At 40.1% G+C, this 20,561-nt stretch overlaps 1 protein-coding gene and 1 pseudogene across 1 annotated transcript; one reads left to right on the top strand and one right to left on the bottom strand.

The window, feature by feature from the left end:
* Positions 1-5,619: 5,619 nt before the first annotated feature.
* Positions 5,620-15,771, bottom strand: LOC102861254 (ectodysplasin-A-like). Its single transcript, XM_006896000.1, has 6 exons — positions 15,765-15,771; positions 14,474-14,653; positions 12,113-12,147; positions 11,061-11,112; positions 8,023-8,138; positions 5,620-5,888 (listed from the first exon to the last, which is right to left on the bottom strand). Exons 1-6 carry the CDS (start codon positions 15,769-15,771, stop codon positions 5,637-5,639), a joined length of 642 nt encoding a protein of 213 aa, XP_006896062.1. The 3' UTR covers positions 5,620-5,636.
* A 4,077-nt stretch (positions 15,772-19,848) lies between these two features.
* Positions 19,849-20,268, top strand: LOC102861663 (annotated as a pseudogene).
* Positions 20,269-20,561: the final 293 nt, after the last annotated feature.

The raw sequence follows: 20,561 nt of genomic DNA on the forward strand, positions 1-20,561 counted from the left end.
TTGAAACAGGTTCCATATTTCATACCATACACCAAAATCACCTCAAGGTGATTTGGGAGTAAAGCCCAAACCCATAAAGTTCATAAGAGACAAACTGGGATTAAGCTTATAAGGCTTAGTCTATGGCATAAAGAGTTTACCAAATACAGCCAGAAATGCATAACCTGGAGAGGATAAAACTGACAAATGGAACTTTCTAAAGATTAAATCTCTGTGCTCATCAACAAGTTTTTCCAATGGGTGAAAAGAAAGCCTGCCAACTGGCAATAAAAAAAATATTTGGAATGGTAAGTCAGTCTTTAAAAGATAGGTTACAATGTAGGATCTTGTCAGTAAACCTTGGAAAGTTCAAATACTAGATATCTATTGCTATATCTCTTAGTTTCTGCCTCATAAAACATAAATAAAATAGACTCTAAGTTCTCCTGTCAAAATTATGTTTTCCCCAGCAATTTGCCTGGTCTTTTTTAGAGATTCAAGTAGCCTATTCAGAACTTAGGTGAGGTACCTAGCTTCAGGAAGCCATAAAGAATTCTCTAAGTGATCAGTCCCTCCATTGCTTGGTGTAATGGTTGTTAGCAATGACATAGTAGCAAGGTTACATAGTTGGCCCACAGCCCTCTTGGGTAGATGTCAACTAATTTTAGTGATTTACATCTATTAAACTTGTCAATTTAGTCTAGAGTATCCTGTGCACTTACTACAAAGATTCTGCAGGATCTGCTTTCTGAACTTGCTTTATATGATGATTTATATTTTAAAAGGGCAAAGATATGTTCGTTCTTTTGTATAGTCTCTATTACTTCTTCTTGCCAGAGGACATGTTTTCTGAGCCTCTCTAAGATGTTACAAAATGGTTTCTAATGGCAGTTTCCCTTTTTAAAAAATACCCCATATCTTACCTAAAGCATTCAAAGGACCAGTTTGAATTTAAATACCCAGTCCATGAACATTTGGTCATTTCAGATTTGTCACAGGCACATTGCTGTGTAAGTGTCATGTTCTCCACCTACACAATGGGAACAAAGATGGTAAGGTGGTGAAAAGTGCCCAAGATTCTCTAAGACTAGGTGTTCCTCAGATGCTTTCTGATCCTTCCATCTTTCTGTGAATTCTCCTTTATGTCATCCTTCCCTTAACTTCTCCATGTAAAGTGGTGGAGTAGAAAGTTCACTGGATTTGGAATTAGATTAGTCTGACACACTAGTTGTGTAGTAATAGTTACTTAAACTCTTTGATCATTGATTTCTTCATCTGCAAAGTGGATGACGTCTCAATGAGGAATTAGAGGCTGGATATATCCACACTACTTAGATATGCCATAGTCTCGACCATAGAGTTGCTCCATGTTGTGTTCCTCCAGAACTATGTTCCTTTTGGCAAAACATATAGCTTACTAGGCATAAGGTTATAGAAGATTGAAGGTGATGGGGGTCTACGGTTTAGGGCACAGATAGGATGTGGGATGCTTTGATGGGAAATCCAGACTATGTTCTCTCTGTTCCCACTCAAAAAGGGTGTTGTCATCCTTCCCTTAACTTGTATCACTTGAAAAGAAGCACTCAGCATGTAGAAAGTGCCCAAACTGATTTCAAGAACAGAATAAAAGCTTTATTTGCAAAGAATTAATTTACACAAACTTACATCTCAGTTTATATACATTATATATAGTTTATATACACAATATTTCACACTGGAAGCTGACCCTCAAAGCAGCAATGACAATGGCCATTCTCACAACAATGTCTACCCACAACCCCTTTTGGTAAGAGTGTTCAAATGGATTAAAATGAAAAATCAGGACCTTTGTCTCTTCTAATATAGTCTCAAAGACCTTCCAGGCAGGGATAGGGTTAAGGCAACATGGGAATAGAGAATGGTGGTGGTAGTGATGTTTGAGTACTTCCAGTCTCTAGTTTGTGGGTGGAAGAGAGAAGGGAGCCTGTGTGAGATAGTGACTGCCCTACCCCTCACTCTACTGAGTTAGGAGGGGAAGGCTTTTAGCTTTTTCACCACTTTGGATAGTTCCTTCTGTAGGCTTCACTTTCCACATGAATAGAAAAGTAGACGTTTTCATGACATAAAATGTAGTTTGGTATATACTCCCTGGAGCCCTGGTGGCATAGTTCTTAGAAGCTGTGCTGCAATCCAAAAGGCACACAGTTCAAATACATGAGAAACTCCACACACACACACACACACACACACACACACACACACGACATAAAGAAAAGAAAAAGCATGGGCAACCTCCTCCTGTGTGTAATTACTTCTGAAAATCCTCTAGATGATCAACTATGGGTCAGTTTTGACTTCATGGCAAACAACAACCACAACAGAATCTTACTAACTGTGAAATTCTCTGATTCTCTTTGGGTCCATTAGAATTTTTTAAAAACATATGGATTAGTCTTTCTTTACCTCTCGAGTTGACAGACCTTTGCTAATTAGGTAAAGAAATTCAGTATAAAGAAAGGAGTACTAGAAAAAGACTACATTTTCCAGAGACCCTGTAGCTGAGCAGCTCCTATATTTTCCATTTGTGACAACTTCAGCTGTTGAAGCCCAAGAAAATAGCAAAAAGGCCTCTCTCTACTTAATTCTCCTTCAAATCTGTCATTTTCTTGTCCACAAATGTCCTTGTCTCTTCTTCCATGTTAGCTTTGGCCTTCTGATAAACTTACTGTTGAAATTTCAAACTGAAAATCTATTTCCACATTCTTTTATCAGTAAATTTCTTCAACCTTTGATGATAACTTTGCTGCATCAAGGCTCTCCAGCTACCTATTGCTTCCCTTTGCAATCCTCTTTCCTTCTTTTGAAGGTTCTGAATGAATAAAGGATTCTGTGTGAATCTAATTTCCCTCTATATCTGAAGAACAGGATGAGCATCAAAATGTTCAAGGACACAAATAGGAAACGTTTGTTTTTCCTTACACCCTTTTCACATTAGAATCATGTTTTTCTCAGGTCTTTCCTCTATCCTTGAGAGATGCTAATAGTTCTAAGGTCTTTGTGGTGTGGTAGAAGTGATAAGGTGTCACTTAATAGCTATGTAAAGTGAGACAGTTTCTAAACCCTGTCTGTAGGGTAACTAAAGAAGGAACTTTTCCAGCAGAAGATCCATACACAATAATTTATTGGTTTGTCAGGTGGATGAAAGAGCATGTGGGGTAACTGTTTTGTATGTACAGTTCCTTGCTGAAGTTCCTGGGTAGTACAGATGTGCTTGCTTGCTAACAAAATGGTTGGTTTGAGGCTACCCAGACACATTTGAGAAGAAAGGCATGGTAATCTACTTCAGAATGAACAGTTAATTAAAACTCTATGGAGCACAATTATACTTTAATACAATGGGGTCACCATGAACTAGAATCAGTAGCACCTAGTTTAAAAGCCTACTGCTTGGACTTTGTGCCAACAAGATACTTCTGAAGAAGATTTCAAAGGCTTATGACTATTTTCCAAAACAACCATATTGCTTCCCTGGGAATTCAAGAGAATAGGCATTACCACCAAGGAATTATAGTGAGCATCTCTAACTTTCTCTCTAGGGTTTTGGTTCCACATTACCCCTTTTATTATATCTCTCTAGACTCTCAAATTCAACACGATGTTATCGTGTAGTGGAATAGTACCAGCTTTGGAGTCAGACCTGGTTGAAGCCCCAGATCTATGACATAAACTAGGGAAGATCTTGGCCAAATCACTTAACCCCTCTGAATCTTATCTAACAATAGACTATAGTATTATCTGCCCTTATTCAAGGGAATAATAAAAGCAAAAGTACTTTCCAACTTTAAGGAGGTTTTCTTATCAGTTCTTGCTACAACTGAGGACTGCCCAAGGTATTTTACATTAATTGGGGCCAGACATAAGCTTAAAGAAAGTTTACTTCATCTTAAGTTTTAAGGTCATCATTAGCAACCAGACACTGGAAACATGTTTCAACATTTCTTGCCCAAACACTTGAAGGGTTGCTACAAAAGGGAAGGGACAGTTGAGAAATATGTATCTGCTATTTTTGGTAGATTTTAGCTGTCTGAGGGAACTTATCTCTCATCTCTTCAAAGAGAAACAAGTTTTATGATCAAGACCAACACATTATATAAGTTGGCCCTCCTAGTTTTAGTTTGGACCTAACATCCAGATGCCTAGTTGGGTGTAGGCAGAAGAGCCCACACTTAGGACTCCAAAATAAAGCTTGCCTTATGAACCAGGGTAGGGTAAGGTAAGGTATAAGCTTAGGGTGGACAAAGGTGTCTTTGAACCTGCACTAGAGGGAAAAGTCCTGCTCAATACATAGAAGTGGGCTTCTTCTGAGCCTGGATTTCAAGGGATCAGTACTGGAATCTGTGGTGACTATGTCAGTATGGTATCAGCTGATGTCCTTTCAGAAAAAGATTAAATTAATTACTACTTGAGTTGCAGAAAACTTAGAAAAGATAAACCAAAAAACTTATCTTTTTTTCCTCTACTCCGCTCTTTCTAGGACAGATTAAAAAAACTATGCCTTACATAGAGCATTTTAGGGATTGAGAGTTTTAGGAGGCTATAATAGAAATTTTCTCTTAAGAGCTGCAAATATTAAAGTGTGAAGGCACTTCTGGAGGTCTTCCAACTTGACCCTTTTTTTCAGACACAGCTCAACTATATGAATACTTTTGTTTCTTGTAAATGAAAATTTATTTCTGTGCCTGATAAACTAAAAAGCACCCCTGACTTACATAAACATAGGTTCCAGGTTAGGCACCTGTCTCAGACAGAGGTAGGCTCTGTGGAAAAGAAAAGACAGGAATTTTGATCAAGCTAGGAAGTGGATAATTGGTAAGGCACTCTAAGGAATTTTCTGAGTGGGGAGAAAAGCTGTAAACAAATTAAAAGGTGTGTGGCCACAAGTATGAATTTAACATTGATCTGATTCAGGAATGTTTATGACCATTTCCTGCAGTTGTTGAAAAGAAGAATATATGTCCTGTTTCCAAAGCCAAGAAACCAGCCCATAATGTGGCTCTCAGTCAGAATTGGAAGAGAATTTGTACTGTCTTTGAGGCTGAAATTCAGAGCAAGAAGGATATTCCCACTGTCAAAGATGCACCACTGGTAGTTTTCTTTCTGATTTTGATAAAAATGGTTTTCCTCCTTCTCTGTCCCTCTCTTTTGGCTGCAACCTTCCCCTCACTTCCACCCAAGTTGGGAGCCAAAGTTATTCCAGCTTCTGATTGCTATCTGTGTGCCCCTGGGGCAGCAGCCTCCCTGGGGTCAGATATTGAGGCCAGAATCTGGAGTTTACCTTTACTCTCTCTTGTTTGTTGGTCTGGATCCTCATTGTAATGCAATGCAACTAATAGCAGAGACCCTGGAGTTGAAGAGTCATGGCATAAATCAGTCAACAGAAGCCAAAGAAATTGATTCTGCTTCATGTAAACCCTGAGTCTCCATCAACTGCCTTGTTTACTCAAGATCATTCTGAAAAGTCAATTAAGCCTTGTCATCCTGAAGTCACTGGGGAATAAATAGTAGTGGAGCATTTCTCTCTGTAATTGCAGTGCCAATATACCTCATTCTACAGCAGCACTTAAAAGCTTTGGGAGTCTCAGCTCCCAAACCTGGGGTGGGGGCAAAACAAGGAGAATCTAGGAAGCAGGGGCTTCACCCAGCCTGATTGCACCAAAGAAGGTAGTGTGCTTGCTCATATTGATTGAGATGTCAGCATGCACCATCTTCACTGCAATCTTCTGCCGGGCTTTGAGGAGGCATACACCAGCGGTATAACAAGTATTGTAGTTGGTCTTGCCTGTCTCGATGCTGCGTGTGCACTGAAGGAAAGGCTTCTCATCCACCACCACCTCATAGCTGGCAAAGTCAGTGAAGTTGATGTAGTATACCTGGGTGAAAGGCAATAAGAATGGATTGGGGGAGAGAGGAAAAAGAGGGTAGGGCTCTCCTGTGATGATAACATACATAAAGTATCTCAGATGAGCTACTAGTGTATCTGAAGGTGTGCTAGTTGGTCAACAGGAAGGACAGAGGAGCAGGCTTATGATTTGCCTCTCCTCCCTCCATGGAGTTCAGTGGCTAAGCAAACTTATAAAACTTCTATTCTCTGTGAAGGCAAGAACCATATTTTATTTTTTTTCTTTTACCCACCCCTTTTTCTTCTACCCTATTCAGCCCTAGCATGAATTACAGTGCTCTGTTTATATTAGGGGTTCAATCAGTGCTACAGAAATAAGTAAATATTGAGTTTCAGTTTCAAAACTCAAACGAGAGTATTTGTGTATATACTCAGAAGTCATTGATTATGAAGTTCCAGTAACAACTTGCTATTTCTATAGCCTTTTAAGCAAAAAACTTGGATCTCTTCCCCTAGTCACTATACCCCTCTCTGCTTCCTGCTACTGTTGAATTGCTTTCACTGACTCTCACAATGCCTCTTTGGTATTCTTGTGTGATGACTAAGGAAACAGATCTAGAGAGATGAAGAGCTATCCACCAAATAAAATACTCAATAGGGCAAAGCCCATGTTTGTAATTTCACTTCTTTTCCAGAAAGCAGCACTAACCTATGGCCAGTCCTCATTGGAATGGTCAGTCCTCATGGAGAATTTTCCTAGCTGACATAATGTGTAAGTCCTGAGGCCATTCCCAATTCTCTTCTAGATGCAAAAAATTACTTTTTTCATTAATTCAGCACATTAACCTATTCATCATATTTCACCTCAGTTTTGATCCATATCCTCTGTTACAAATAGATTCTAGTCTGTAGAACATTGGGAATATACCTTCTTGCTCCCTGGAAGTTGAGACTTTCCTCCCTCACCTTAAATCACTTTATAAAAAGTCAGTTCCTCCACAGGCTCTTCAGAAGAGAGTATGGTATTCAGATGCCATGTAATACCTTGAGCCAGGATCCAAACTATACCAGTATGCAAATGCTGCTGGCTCCATAGTCTTTCTATCAATTATCTGTTCGCTGGCTGCACCTCAGAATCCTCAAGTTCGAGGCTCATTTACCTCTATCTCTGAGGAGCTACTCCAGTGGAGGCTAACAACTGGGGTTAGAAATGGATGAGCATTTTCAGGCTTGGGGAATGAGTTCAGAGCAGGAAAAAGACAAAAACCAGAGAGAAAAGGGTTGGTAGAACGATAACAGAAAGGAGGTAAGAATGGTTGACAACCAGAAAAACAAGTAGGAAATAAAAAGGAGATAGAGGAAGGAAAGACAGTAAAATCTTTTTAAGATAGCAAGTCTTCAGTAACACTATGCTTATAAAGCCTAACAGTGTTGAGGAACACTGGTGGTATAGTATTTTATGTGTTTATCTGCTAACCAAAAGGGCAGCAGTTCAAGTCTACCAGTTGTTCTGTAGGAGGAAGTTGGGCAGTTTGCTCCTAGAAAGATTTGCACCCTCAGAAACTGATGGCTGTGTGTTTTGTTTTGGTTTAAGCATTGTTGAGGAAAGTCTTTCTCAGGGGACTTGGAATTAACTTTCAAAGAGTCTACTGTGACCATAGGCCATAGTCAGTTGTGTTGCTAACCCAAAGACCATGCATCTCTCTTGCAGTTCAAACTCAACCATCAGCTTTGAGGGAGAAAGATGGAGTCTTCACCTGTGACAATTTTCACTCTCAAGAAGGGTTACTATGAGTTGGAAGTCATTCAGTGGCAGTGAGTTTGAGGTGTTTAGTTTTTATTAAGACCAGAGTTCAAACGCAGAGAGAGAACAAGGAGACATCAACTCATAGGCCTGGTGCCCTAAAGTCAGCAATAGATATCAAAGATGGGATGACCTCTATTACAGTTTTCCAATGATAATATGACTAGGGAAAGAACTAAAGCACCTCTTGTTTTCCTTTCTTTCAATTCCCACCCAGTGTTTGCCCCTCCACCCTCTTCCCTCAAAGCTAGAAGTTAGTCATTGACTAATCTTGACTGGCTCCGGTGCCCCTTTGTGACTTGCTCTGGATCTGCATTCTAGATATAAGAAGAGTTAGGCCTAAGACCGTACTCACTTCTACCTGACTATAGACGAAGTAGGTGCCGTCCACCAGTACCTCCAGCTCCCCACTGCGGGGATGTAGTTTAAACACCTTGGGGTTCATAGTGATGCGAGACCAGTCATTGAGCACTCCACCTGAAAGATCTCAGTATGAGAGAAGGGCAATCACTCAGTACGTGTTAGAATGATCTGGGCAATAAAAATAAGAAATAGCAAACAGAATACAATTCCCACTTCATCCCACTGCTACCAGGAGAGTTTGTAAAGCAGCTGCCAGGCTTGCCTCAGGTCACTGTAAGTTGTTCTTTCTCCTTTCCTGACCTCTCTGTCTGGATGAATCTTTAACTACTACTTTCTAACTAGATTCTCACCCCCCCCCGCCCCCCAGGAGGCAGGTAAGAGGAGAATGGACATGCTGCCCTATTTTCTTTGTTATTCTGGAACTGGCACAGGCAGAATTCAGACACTGAATGGCAGGTTAATTCTTATTATTCAATTTTATTCTCCCAGCAGTAGCTCCTCAATCTCTTTCATGTCTTACAGATTCATGGATTTTTCTCCTTTCCTCTTAAGAGATTCCTTTTAATTGTTTCTCCATATCCATTCCTTTCTGGAAAGTCTTTCTAGGTCCCAAGTAAAACTACTCAGCACAATAAACCATTTATCTGAAGAACTTTAGAGAACAGAGGTGATTCAAACTCCATGGCAATCAAAATGAGTGCCCACCAGGAAAGAGGAGTCCTAGGTGAAAAGGATATTTACAGCAGCGGAGGATGAACTTGCAAAGTCACCCTAGAATCATCCAGGGGAATGGGGTGTGTACGCCTGGGAGATGAGGCACTGTTGGCAAAAAATTGTCTTTTAACCTCATCTCAATCAAAGGTGGAGGGCCTTGGCTAGTGAGAGCTGTCATACATTAAGCAGGGGTAAACTTCCCATTTTATCCCCAAGGAGAGAGATACTCCTTCCAACCAAGAGGAAAGAGTCCAAGCTCATGACAAAACCATCCAGTCTTAAGTAAAAAAATTATGTTTTCCATAAACATGTTTGGCCAATCTCAGTAGGCTTGGCTCTCTGTGGTGTAAGGAAATAGGCTTTCTGAAAAAGGTGGCCAGCCATCTATCTTAGAGGTGATACATAGAAAGATAAGAGTTAGGAAGGGATGTCCTGGATTCCCCATTTCTTTGGACTGCTTTGCATGACATTCTCCCACTTGATTCCTAGTGGAGCTACTACTACTAGGAATTGCTATAGGGGATTTGGAAACAATCTTAATATTTAGCAATAGTGACAAAAAACTCACCAAATGGCAAAAAAATAGCCCCAGGAGGATTTCTTTGGTTTTGGTACTATTCTGTTCCTTATTATATTTTTTAAGCTATTAGTCAGAAACAAGCCCCAACCATTAGGAGGCTCAGAACAGTCAGTTCAGTACTGACTGGGCTCTTAGAAGCTAGTGCTATGAAGCAGGTTTCTTAATCTTTCTTTGTTCTTTCCACATGCATAGATTCTTCTTTTAATTCTAAGCTTGTAAGTAGCTGGCACCTTGCTTAGATTGCTGTTTACCAAGGCACTTGAGGCTAACGGAATTTAGGTCTTGTCTACTGTAGGGATTAGACATTATTTTAAAGCTCTGTTCTTGAATGAATATTCAGGTCTTTTTGAGCCGAGGGAAAAAAACCCTAATCACTCAATAGAGTATATTTATACATCATAAGTACTATAGTATATGGGGAAAGTCAGACAGCAGGACTTTTCAAATCCACCTTCTCATTTAAACAACTATGAAGTCTTCGACAAATTAACCTCTCTAAGCTTTGGTTTCTGTCTATAAAAAGGGGGTAGCATCTACCTTATAGGACTGTCCTGAGAATTGAATAAAATACAAGACAAGGAAAGCATGTTGGAAACTCTGAAGTGTCATACAAATATAATTCAATGTGGTTAATTAAAGTATTATTCAATCTTTCTGGGATTTTGTTTCCTTATCTTTTAAATGCAGAGATTATATTAATTCCTTGCTTTTAAACTTTATTAAGCCTGTTCCTCTTTTTGATAGTAACTTTCATCTCACACTCCCTGGAAGTTCTGGCATGCCCCAATCCCATAGAGAAAGCCCTCATCTCACTTCTGATATCCATTTTCTGTGTAGACCCATCCAACAGACAAGAAGAATTTAATTTTATGTGTCTTTAACTTCTCTAATTTGAATTGTGACAAACTCATCAAACTTATCAAGCATATCAAACTATGCATAACTCTAACTTCCATCATCCATCTCCAAATTTCCCAGGCTAGATGATGAGTCAAATTCCCTTTTGCTTCATGATAAAGGATATAAAGTGCAATTTGGGTGTTGGTCTTGGTACAAGTACTTACTCAGGATAGCCTCAGAAGGGAGGATGGAGTAGTGAATGGTCCCCTATGCAAAGAATACCTTACCTTAGGAGCTTGAGAGGAGCTGTTAATATGTCATCAAGTCTAACCTACTCATAGTTGACCCTCTAGCAGGTTTTCATAGGCTGTAACTTACACAGGGAGAGATTGTCCATCTTTCTCCCACAGAGTAGCTGATAGATTACAATCACCTGCATTAGGTTTGGCAGCACAACTCCTTACCCAGCTGAGAGAAACTGTTGTTATAATCAGGTGCTGTCAAATTGAGTATGACTCATAGAGACACTACAAACAATAGACTAGAATCCTGTCCTATCTTGTGCTACCCTCACCATCTCCGATGCTCTTGATCCTATTGCTGCAGTCACATGTCAATCTATTTCTATGGGAGTCTTTCTCTCTTTCCCTGACCTTCAACCTTTCCAAATATGATATGTAGGCTGGACAATTATTTGGAGGTTAAAGATGAGGGAAAGGAGCTCTGGTGGTCCAGTCCCTAAGGGTGTTGTACTTCTAACCAAAAGGTTGCTCAGAACCTGATAGAATCAGAAACCTGATAGAGGGGCACTAAGTGTAGGAATCTACTCAAAGGTGGTGAGTGAGGGAGAGGGGTGAGGGAAGAGAGAAGTTCTTAGGGATAGATCCTACTAGGATTCTTACCATTCTTGACTTGAATTGCTGACCCTTGGCCCTGCAGATGCACCACCGCTGGCTGGGAGGATGAGAAGGATAGTAGTTACTGAATAATGGCTGATTGTTTGCTTAGTCACAGGTTCTCAGGCTTCCATTTCCAGTTTCTAGTCTCTTTTTATATCTAAATTCTGATCCCTATACATGCTAGTGAACACATTTCTGATGTAATCTTGTACCTCTGTCACTTCTAGTTATGTTGTTGTTAGTTGCTATCCAGTTAACTGGACATAGTTGTTCTTGTTATGTGTCATTGAGTCAGAGCTGACTCATAGCTGACCCTCCAGTGGGTCTGCGGGGGCTGTAAATTGCATGGGAGGAGATTGCCCATCTTTCTCCTAAGAAACAGCTGGTGGATGAAAATTGCCTGCCTTTAAGATTACAGTACAGCTTCTTATCCACAAAGCCACCAAAGCTCCCTCGACACTATGTAGCCCTGGTCAAATGTAATGCCTTATTTCCCCAAAAGTAAGATGGAGTTTATAGGAACTTCCTTCTTGTCTCCCTCACAGGAATATTTGAAGATCAAATGAGGTGATGGATATAAAACTGCCCATGCAAACATTGTGCAGCTGTATGAATTTCTTACTGTAGTCAAACAACTGCAATGAGGGGATAAAACAATGTAAGGTAGCCAAACCAACTAATAGAGACAATTTAGGAAGCTCAGACAGATTAGGAAGGAACCTTCCCAGATTAAAGCAGAAGCCCATTTGGTGGCCTAGTAAATTTTAGCCTAGGTGAACAGGTATGTCTAGAGGTCTTTCAGCAGCCCACTGACTTTCTGTCTACACAGAGTGAAGAAAAATGGCCTTGACAATCTCAGTTCCTTTAGTTGAAGGCAGGCCCTAGGATACAACTTTTCTAGTTCTACAAATGGGAGGAGACTAAGTGAAAACTTCAGAATTTTCAGGATCGTCTTACAAAATAAAGTCTCAGTCAGTTTAAGAGGGAGTAAACAAAAAGGTGGCTCTATCTATAGTCTCCTTTCTTTCCCAGAAAGAAAGCAATCCCCAGCCAACCTGGTTTTCTCGGGTTCCAGTTTTATCAGCAGCACCTGAAAAATAGAACAGGCCAATCAGAGGGCATGTTCTTTTTTACTTCCTTTTCTCTCCACCTAGATTAATGGCAGTGAGCCTTGCTTGCTGCAGGCCAGCCTCACATGTGTTTAATCTCCAGTTAAAATATCTGAGGAGAGGCAGAGAGCAACACAGGACCTGAAATGGGAGTCTATCTTTATCATTTTCTTTTCTTTCCTATCTCTTGCTTACATTTTTAGTGGATCTAGCACTGAGCAGGTAAACTGTCTTTTTGTCACTGCTAGCCCAAGTCAGCTCTACTGAGCAGACATGAAGATGAAAGGGTATATTCCTGTCCCTGTAGACCTCTGAGACAATGTTGTTTTGGTTTGTTTGTTTGTTTTCCTTTTTGTGTACCTTTGAACCAGATCTGACTGGCACAAGAAGAGGTTGCCCCTCCTTCTCCAGTGGAGCATCTGGTGGATTTGAACCGCGCACTTTTGGGATTGCAGCACAGGTTCTTGCCACTAGCCTGCTACAGTTCCCTGAGACAATGGTTTTGTTTATTTATCATGCAGTCTTTTGCTTTCTTATTATTTATTTTCTTCATAGAGCTTATTAATATTTGTTATTATCTTCTTTATTTAACTTTCTCTTCTCCAGTAGTACATAAGCTCCATGAGAACAGAGACCACTAATAATATATCTTGCACACATTGAAAGTACTCCATATTGGTGAAATGGTAATTATTACAAAAAACATACCTAACTTTATCTCTTGTGCCAATGATAATAGTGATTCTGGTTAACCTTATTTGAATTCCAACTTGAAGAAAACTGAGTTCTGCTGCAGAATTCTTGGGCCTGGAGAAATTAGTTGTAGAAGTCTATTCATTTAAAACTCTAAGATATAGGAGGGTAGCAGGGTAAATAACTAACGATTTATATAAGTCCAGTAAATTCTGCTTGTTTCAACTCCAATTAGGCTAATTTAGATTTGCATTAATGTTTTGGAGGACCTTCTGATGGCAAGAAAAAACTATGTTTATTGCTGTGTTATTCACAATAGCAAAGAGATGGAAGCAACAACGCCCATCAACAAATAAATGGATTGAAAAACTGGTGTATATTCACATAATTAAATACTATGCAACACTGAAAAACAATGAACTCGTAAAATATTACACTATAAGGGTGATCCTCGAGGACATTATGCTGAGTGAAATATCTCAGTCACAAAAGGACAAATACTGTACAGCACCACTATTACAAAACAGGACTGCCATGGGGGTTTGGGGGAAACTAAGAAAAGAGGGGATAAATAACACCGCATTGGAACAGATGAAGGAAATAAGTACTTAGAAGGAATATATGATTATGCATTATTTGTATGAAAACAGTTCAGAATAAGAGGTGCATAGCAAGGTGGACTAGGGAAAGGTAGGAGGTGGAGGAAATTATACAACAATGGATGATTTTTTTTTAAAAAAAAGTGAACTGGGAAGGGGGGGAAGTAGGAGAATGTGAAAGAATGAATGAATGAATGAATGAATGAAAATTCAACTTTTCTGTAAACTTGTTAAAATCACAATTAAAAATGAAAACAATTTTAAAAATCAAAACTATATGAAGAAATTAAATTATATTTGAAAGGGCAGTGTGAGTAGGATAAGATCTAGTGCAAGACAGGATAGTTGATGCCTAGGTTTGTTTCATACATAACCTGAATGATTCAAGTTTCCAATCCTTTACAGCTCAGTGATTCCTTATTTACCTCTATAGGAAAGGAGTTTTGGTGTTCATAGAGTTGTTACTCTGTCCAAATTCCCAAAGTTCATTCTCATAGCCTATTCCATGCAAACAACAGTATGTGAAGCTAGATGCTGGTTATACGAGCAGGCCAAAATTTGATGGGGGTGGGGGGTGAGGGAAATTGAAAGAATTTGTTCTTGAAAACAATGTATTCGAATTTTATAAATAAACTAGTAGATTTTTTTTTTAAAAAAGCTTTAAAAAGAGCAGGCCAAATCTACGACCTATAGGAATTTCCTCAGTGCTTTTGTGTCAAGCTCATATGAATTTACTGTCATGTACAGGTCCATAACATGGATATCTAAAGCCAGAAAGGAGTTGTGATGGCAAGGTTGAGGTAGTACAAGGACAGGTGATTTGTTCTTTTCAGGATGGCACAAATAAGAAGTTAGACAAGATCAGGCTTTTAACATTTCCAATTCCGTACTGGGATAGAAAATCTCTTCACCAACTCCATCAATACTATTTGAAAATGCTTTCAGAGTTATATACACCGGCTCTACTAAAGTACTTGAAAGGTGCATATGGGGGAGTATAGAGACAGTAGCTCACCAGAAGGTCCTTGGAGACCAGGGGGTCCTTGAGGACCAGGAGGACCTGGAGGACCAGGTGGTCCCATAACAGTTGTTCCTGGAATCCCAGGAATTCCTGGAATTCCTGGAGGTCCTTGGGGTCCTGAAGGTCCTGGAGGTCCTGGGGGGCCATTAGGTCCAGGAGGTCCTGCCTTCTTTCCTGAAAAGCAAGATTCAGGGTTACGTTTGTAGTTATTTACTGTTAGGAGTATACTGTCAGGACACTAAATTTTGTTCCCTGCAAGTTCCTGCTGATAAAGAGAGGGACATTTATTGTAATTGATACACACATTCTCCCTATCATCTTTCACTGAATAAACCTGAACTAGGTTTTAGTATAAAAAAAAAATAAATAGTCCTCAAGGAGCCCTTAAGGAGTTTATAGTCTACTGGGGAAACAGACACAGTTTAAGTATAGGAAAAATGCTACGTTAATGGTAAGGATAAAATACTGGAGAGAACGGAATGCTTCAAAAAGGAGGTCAGCACGCAGGAGCAATAATTGTAAATTATTACCTAGCTTGGGAGGGACTGGAGAGCATTATGCTGAATGAACTAACTCAGTCCCACAAGGATTAATATTGTATAAGATCATTATTGTAGAATGAGTATAAGGATCCAGGAGGGGTGGGAGAAGCTGGAAGCAGAGGGATGTGAATGTACAAGGGGAAGAGGGGATTGATGGGTGAGGGGGTGAGGGAAATTGAAAGAATTTGTTCTAATTTGTATTAGAAGTTTGTAAATGAGCTAATGAAAAGGGGGAAAAAAGAATTAAAAAGAAGGAGGTCATATTTCAGTTGAGTTCCAAAGGGTAAGAACTACTTAGTGATCATACCTATGTGTCACGTCCTGTATTTTTAGAAATGGGCTATTGTTGAAGAGTGTGACTTATATTTCTACTGCCCAGTTTAGTAGGCTTGATGTGGACAACAGAAGGTTGCTGAAGGGTAGCCAGACATTAGGAACAATATTTCTGCAGGGTCTGCTAGGCTCTTCCTATCGACTCCAGGAATGTTTGTATAGGAGTTAGAATATCCCAGCTCCCACTTCCTGTGAATAGTGAATGTGCCAGTTGGAAAAGAGGAATAGGAAGGAGTTTCAGAAAGAAGAAGTGTTCAGAGACAGAGAGAAAGAGACAGATACTCTAGAAAGAAGGGAAGGCCGAGACTATAGAGAGAAGAGGCAGCAGCTTTTGCTTCATAAGTTGACCTTTCTAAACCCTATTTTTAAAGATCACTGAGAAAAGATCTTCAAACTCCAACATATATCACCCCTCATTTTTAGGAACTGCTTCAATATATTTACGGAGCTGGTGGCTTAGTGTTAAGGAATTGTACTGCCAACCCAAAAGAAGGTCATATTTTTTATTTATTTTTAGGTTGTAGTTGTTGTTGTTATGTGTCGTCAAGTTGCCTGTGACTCATAGCGACCCTATGTACAACAGCTCTAAATACTGCTCTGTTGTGTGCTAATCTCACTGTCTCTGACACACCTACCACCACTACCCCAGTCACTGAGTTAATCCACCTTGCAGAGGGCCTTCTGCGCTGTCCCTCCAGCCTCCCAAGCATGACGTCCTTCTCCAAGGACTGGTCCCTCCTTGCAACATGTTCAATGTATGTCAGACAAAGCCCCAGAATCCTTGCCTCCAAGGAGCAGCCTAGTTTAACCCTCTCTAGGATGAATCTGTTCATTTTCTTAGCAGTCCACGGTATTTTCAATACTCTTCTCCAGCACCACAGCTTAATGGTATCAATTCTCCTTGTATCTTCCCTAGTCATTTTCCAGCTCTCTGATGCATAACAAGTGATTGCAAAGAGCATGGCCTGTATCAGGTGCCCCTTAGTCTCCAGAGTGATATCATTGCTCTTCAGTACCCTGGAGAGGTCCCTAATAGCAGATTTTCCCATCAAAATACGTCTTTTAGTTTCTTGGCTGCTGGTGCCAAGAGTGTTTACTATGGAGCCAAGAAAACTAAAGCTGTGAACAATCTCAATCTCTTCACTCTCCATTCTGATGTTGCCAAGTGGCCCAGTGTTGAGAATCCTTGTCTTCTTAATTTTGAGCCTCAATCCATATTGAAGGCTGCAGTCCTTGACCCTCTACAGCAAGTGCTTCAGGTCCTCCTCAGTTTCAGCAAGCAGGGTTGTGTCATCTACATAATGAAGACTGTTGATGAATCTTCCTCCAATCCTGATGCCACGCTTCTCCTCATAGAGCCCAGTCTCCCAGATAATCTGTTCTGCATATAGGTTGAAAAGGTATGGAGACAGGACACATCCCTGGCATACACCCTTCCCGATTTTGAACCATGCAGTGTTACTTTGTTCTGTTCTGACGACTGCCTCCTGGGCCAAATATAGGTTTTGCATTAGCACTATCAAGTGTTCTGGGATTTCCATTCTTCTCATTGTCAGCCACAGTTTGTTATGATCCACACAGTCAAATGCCTTTGCATAATCAATGAAACACAGATAGACATTCCTCTGGTATTCCTTGCTTTCAGCTAAGATCCATCTAACATTAGACTACAATATCTCTAGTACCATGACCTCAATCTGAACTTCTGGCAGTTCTCTGTTGATGTGCTGTTCCAGTCGTTTTTGGATAATCTTCAACAGAATTTTCCTTGCATGTGATATCAAAGATATTGTTCGATAATTTCCACTCTCTGTTGGATTTCCTTTCTTTGGAATGGGAACAAATATAGATCTCTTCCAGTAAGTTGGCCAAGTGGTTGTCCTCCAGATTTCCTGGCACAATTTGGTGAGCACATCTAGGGCAGAATCTGCTATTTGAAATAATGGCTATTTTTATATCATCAATTCCTGGAGCCTTATTTTTTGCAATTCTTTCAAAGGCTCTTGCTCCTATGTTGTTTCATGAAATTCTTCTGTCTGACAATTCCTTTTGGTACAATGACTCTGTGTACTCTTTTCATCTTCTTTTAATACTTCCTGGATCATTTCGTATTCTGCCTAGAGCATCTTTAAGTATTGCAACTTGAAGTTTGAATTTGTCTTCAATTCCTTGAGCTTAAGAAAAGCTGAGCGAGTTCAGCCCTTTTGATTTTCTGACTCCAGCTCCTTGCACATTTCGTTGTAATATTTTCTAAATCTGAGCATTCATATTAAGACAGACTAAGAAGAAGAATTGGCCAGCCATCCACTTCCAAAATAGCAGACCTCTGAAAACCTATGTACACACTTAGGGCAACTGAGGTGGAGTTCTCAAGTATGGAAATACAAAGGAAGAGGAAAAGTTGTATGCAGACACTAGTGGTTGGAACATGGAATGTGAGAACCATGAATGTAGGAAAATTAGATATTGTTAAGGAAGAAATGCAATGTGTAAATATTGACATACTAGGTATTGCCGAGATGAGATGGACTGGCATGGGACATTTTGAGTCAGACAATCATATGACCTATTATGTCAGAGATGAAAAGGTGAAGAAAAATGGGGTTGCTTTCATAGTTAAAAAAGTCATTTTTTAGATATGTCTTGAAATACAATATTGTGAGCAGCAGGATAATATCCATATGCATATAATGAAGTCCAGTGAATACCACTATCATTCAGATATATGCAGCAACAACCAGAGCCAAAGAAGAGGAAATAGAAGATGCCTACCAACTTTTGCAGTCAGAGATCAATTGAATATGTAAGCAAAATGCATGAATAATAATGGGTGACTGGAATACAAATGTTGGGAACAAAGAAGGAACAGTAGTTGAAAAACATGAACTTGGTGACAGAAATGAAGCTGAAGATAGAATGCTTGAATTTCGCACAGTCAAGAATTTAATTTATTGATTGCAAATACATTTTATAAGAGACATAAACACAGGTTATGCATATGTATTTCACCTGATGAATAAGGCATAGGAATAAGATTGATAACATGTGGAAAGAACCGCTGGAGCTGTGAAAACTGAGACAGGTGCTGATTGTGGAACAGATCACAAACTACTCATATGCAAGTTCAAGTTGAAGCTAAGGAAAAGTAAATCAAAACCACGGGATCTTGAATCTATCTCACCTGAATTTCAAAACTGTCTCAGGAATAGGTTTGAGGACTTGAAAACCAATGAGTGAAGACCAGATGAGTTATGGGAGGATAACAGGAATGTCATCCAGGAATAGTGCAAAAGGTCACTAGAAAGACAGAAGAGGAAGAAATGGAAGTCAGAAGAGACTCTGAATATTGCACTAGATTGCGGAGAAGCCAAAGCAGAGGGAAGAATTCAAGATACTAAAGAACTAAACAGAAGATTTCAAAAGGCAGCATGGAAAGACAAAGTATTACAATGAAATGTTCAAGGAGCTGGAGTCAGAAAATCAAAAGAGCTGAACTCGCTCAGCATTTCTTATGCTAAAGGAATTGAAGAACAAATTCAAACTTCAAGTTGCTATACTTAAGGATGCTTTGGGCAGAATATGAAATGATCCAGGAAGTATTAAAAGAAGATGAAAAGAGTACACAGAGTCATTGTACCAAAAGGAATTGTCAGACAGAAGAATTTCATGAAACAATATATGAGCAAGAGCCTATGGTGATGAAAGAAGAAGTTCAAGCTGCTTTGAAATAATTGGTAAAGATGGTATATCAATTGATGTATTTCAACTTACAGATGCTGCCCTAGATGTGCTCAACAAGTTGTGCCAAGAAATCTGGAGGTCAACCACTTCGTCATCTGACTGGAAGAGATCTAATATTTGTTCCCATTCCAAAGAAAGGAGATCCAACAGAGTGTGGAAATTATCGAACAATATCATTAATATCACATGCAAGCATGATTCTTCTGAAGATTATCCACAAACAACTGGAACAGCAAATCAATAGCGAACTGCTAGAAGTGCAGGCTAAGTTTTATTTGTATACATATTTCTATTTTATATTGGTTCACATACTAAATTCCTATACATTGTTTCATTCATATGTATTGTATTTCACACATTCTTTCATTCACATTGTGCTTCATACCATCATTTGTATACATTGTATGTTGTGGGGTTTGTTTACATATATCTATATCTATCTATCTATAGATTTATCTATCTATCTGTGTGTATATATGATGTATATATGTATATATATATGTGTGTGTGTGTGTGTGTGTGTGTGTATACACACACACACACACACACACACACACACACACACACAGCCTTCAGTATGGATTGAGGTTCAATGTCAAGAAGACCTAGATTCTCACCACTGGACCAATTGGCAACATCAGGATGGATGATGAAGAGATTGAGATTGTTAACAACTTTACTTTGCTTGGCTCCACAGTCAACACTCTTGGCACCATTAGCCAGGAAGTATTGCGAGCGTCAGCAGCCAGCGTGATGCAGCACCGAGCCTTCCTCCTCGCCCTACTGGCTCTCACTTCCGCAGCAGCCAAAAAGAAAGATAAAGTAAAGAAGGGCGGTGCGGGAAGCGAATGCACGGAGTGGGCCTGGGGGTCCTGTACCCCCAGCAGCAAGGACTGCGGAGTGGGTTTCCGTGAGGGCACCTGCGGAACCCAGACCCAGCACATCCGGTGCCTGGTGCCATGCAACTGGAAGAAGGACTTTGGAGCCGACTGCAAGTACAAGTTTGAGAGCTGGGGCGCGTGTGACGGAGGCACTGGCACCAAAGCCCGACAGGGCACACTGAAGAAGGCGCGGTACAATGCCCAGTGCCAGGAGACCATCCTCGTGATGAAGCCCTGCATCCACAAGACCAAAACCAAGACTAAAGCCAAGAAAGGGAAGGGAAAGGGTTAGAGGACTGAATGCCAAGAAACCTGCCTTCACCCTTCTGCAGGCCCAAGATATAACCCACCGGTGCCTTTTTTCTACACTAGCTTTATCAAACACGCTCTGCCTCTCTTCCTCACTCCCCCACATATATCCCCTCACCCCAAGCACTCAGAGTGGGGAGGGTCCCTGGATTCTGGGAAGTTTGGGCCTCCTCCCAAAAATATTTGATTCCCACTTGCCCTCCCCACTCTGTTCTTTCCCACAGTGACACCATGACTAGGAAACAAAATAAACCACCTTTCCCCCACCCCTCCAAA

This window comes from Elephantulus edwardii, unplaced genomic scaffold (assembly GCF_000299155.1).
Source record: "Elephantulus edwardii isolate Elephantulus edwardi_28Jun2011 unplaced genomic scaffold, EleEdw1.0 scaffold00178, whole genome shotgun sequence".
Taxonomy (NCBI): domain Eukaryota; kingdom Metazoa; phylum Chordata; class Mammalia; order Macroscelidea; family Macroscelididae; genus Elephantulus; species Elephantulus edwardii.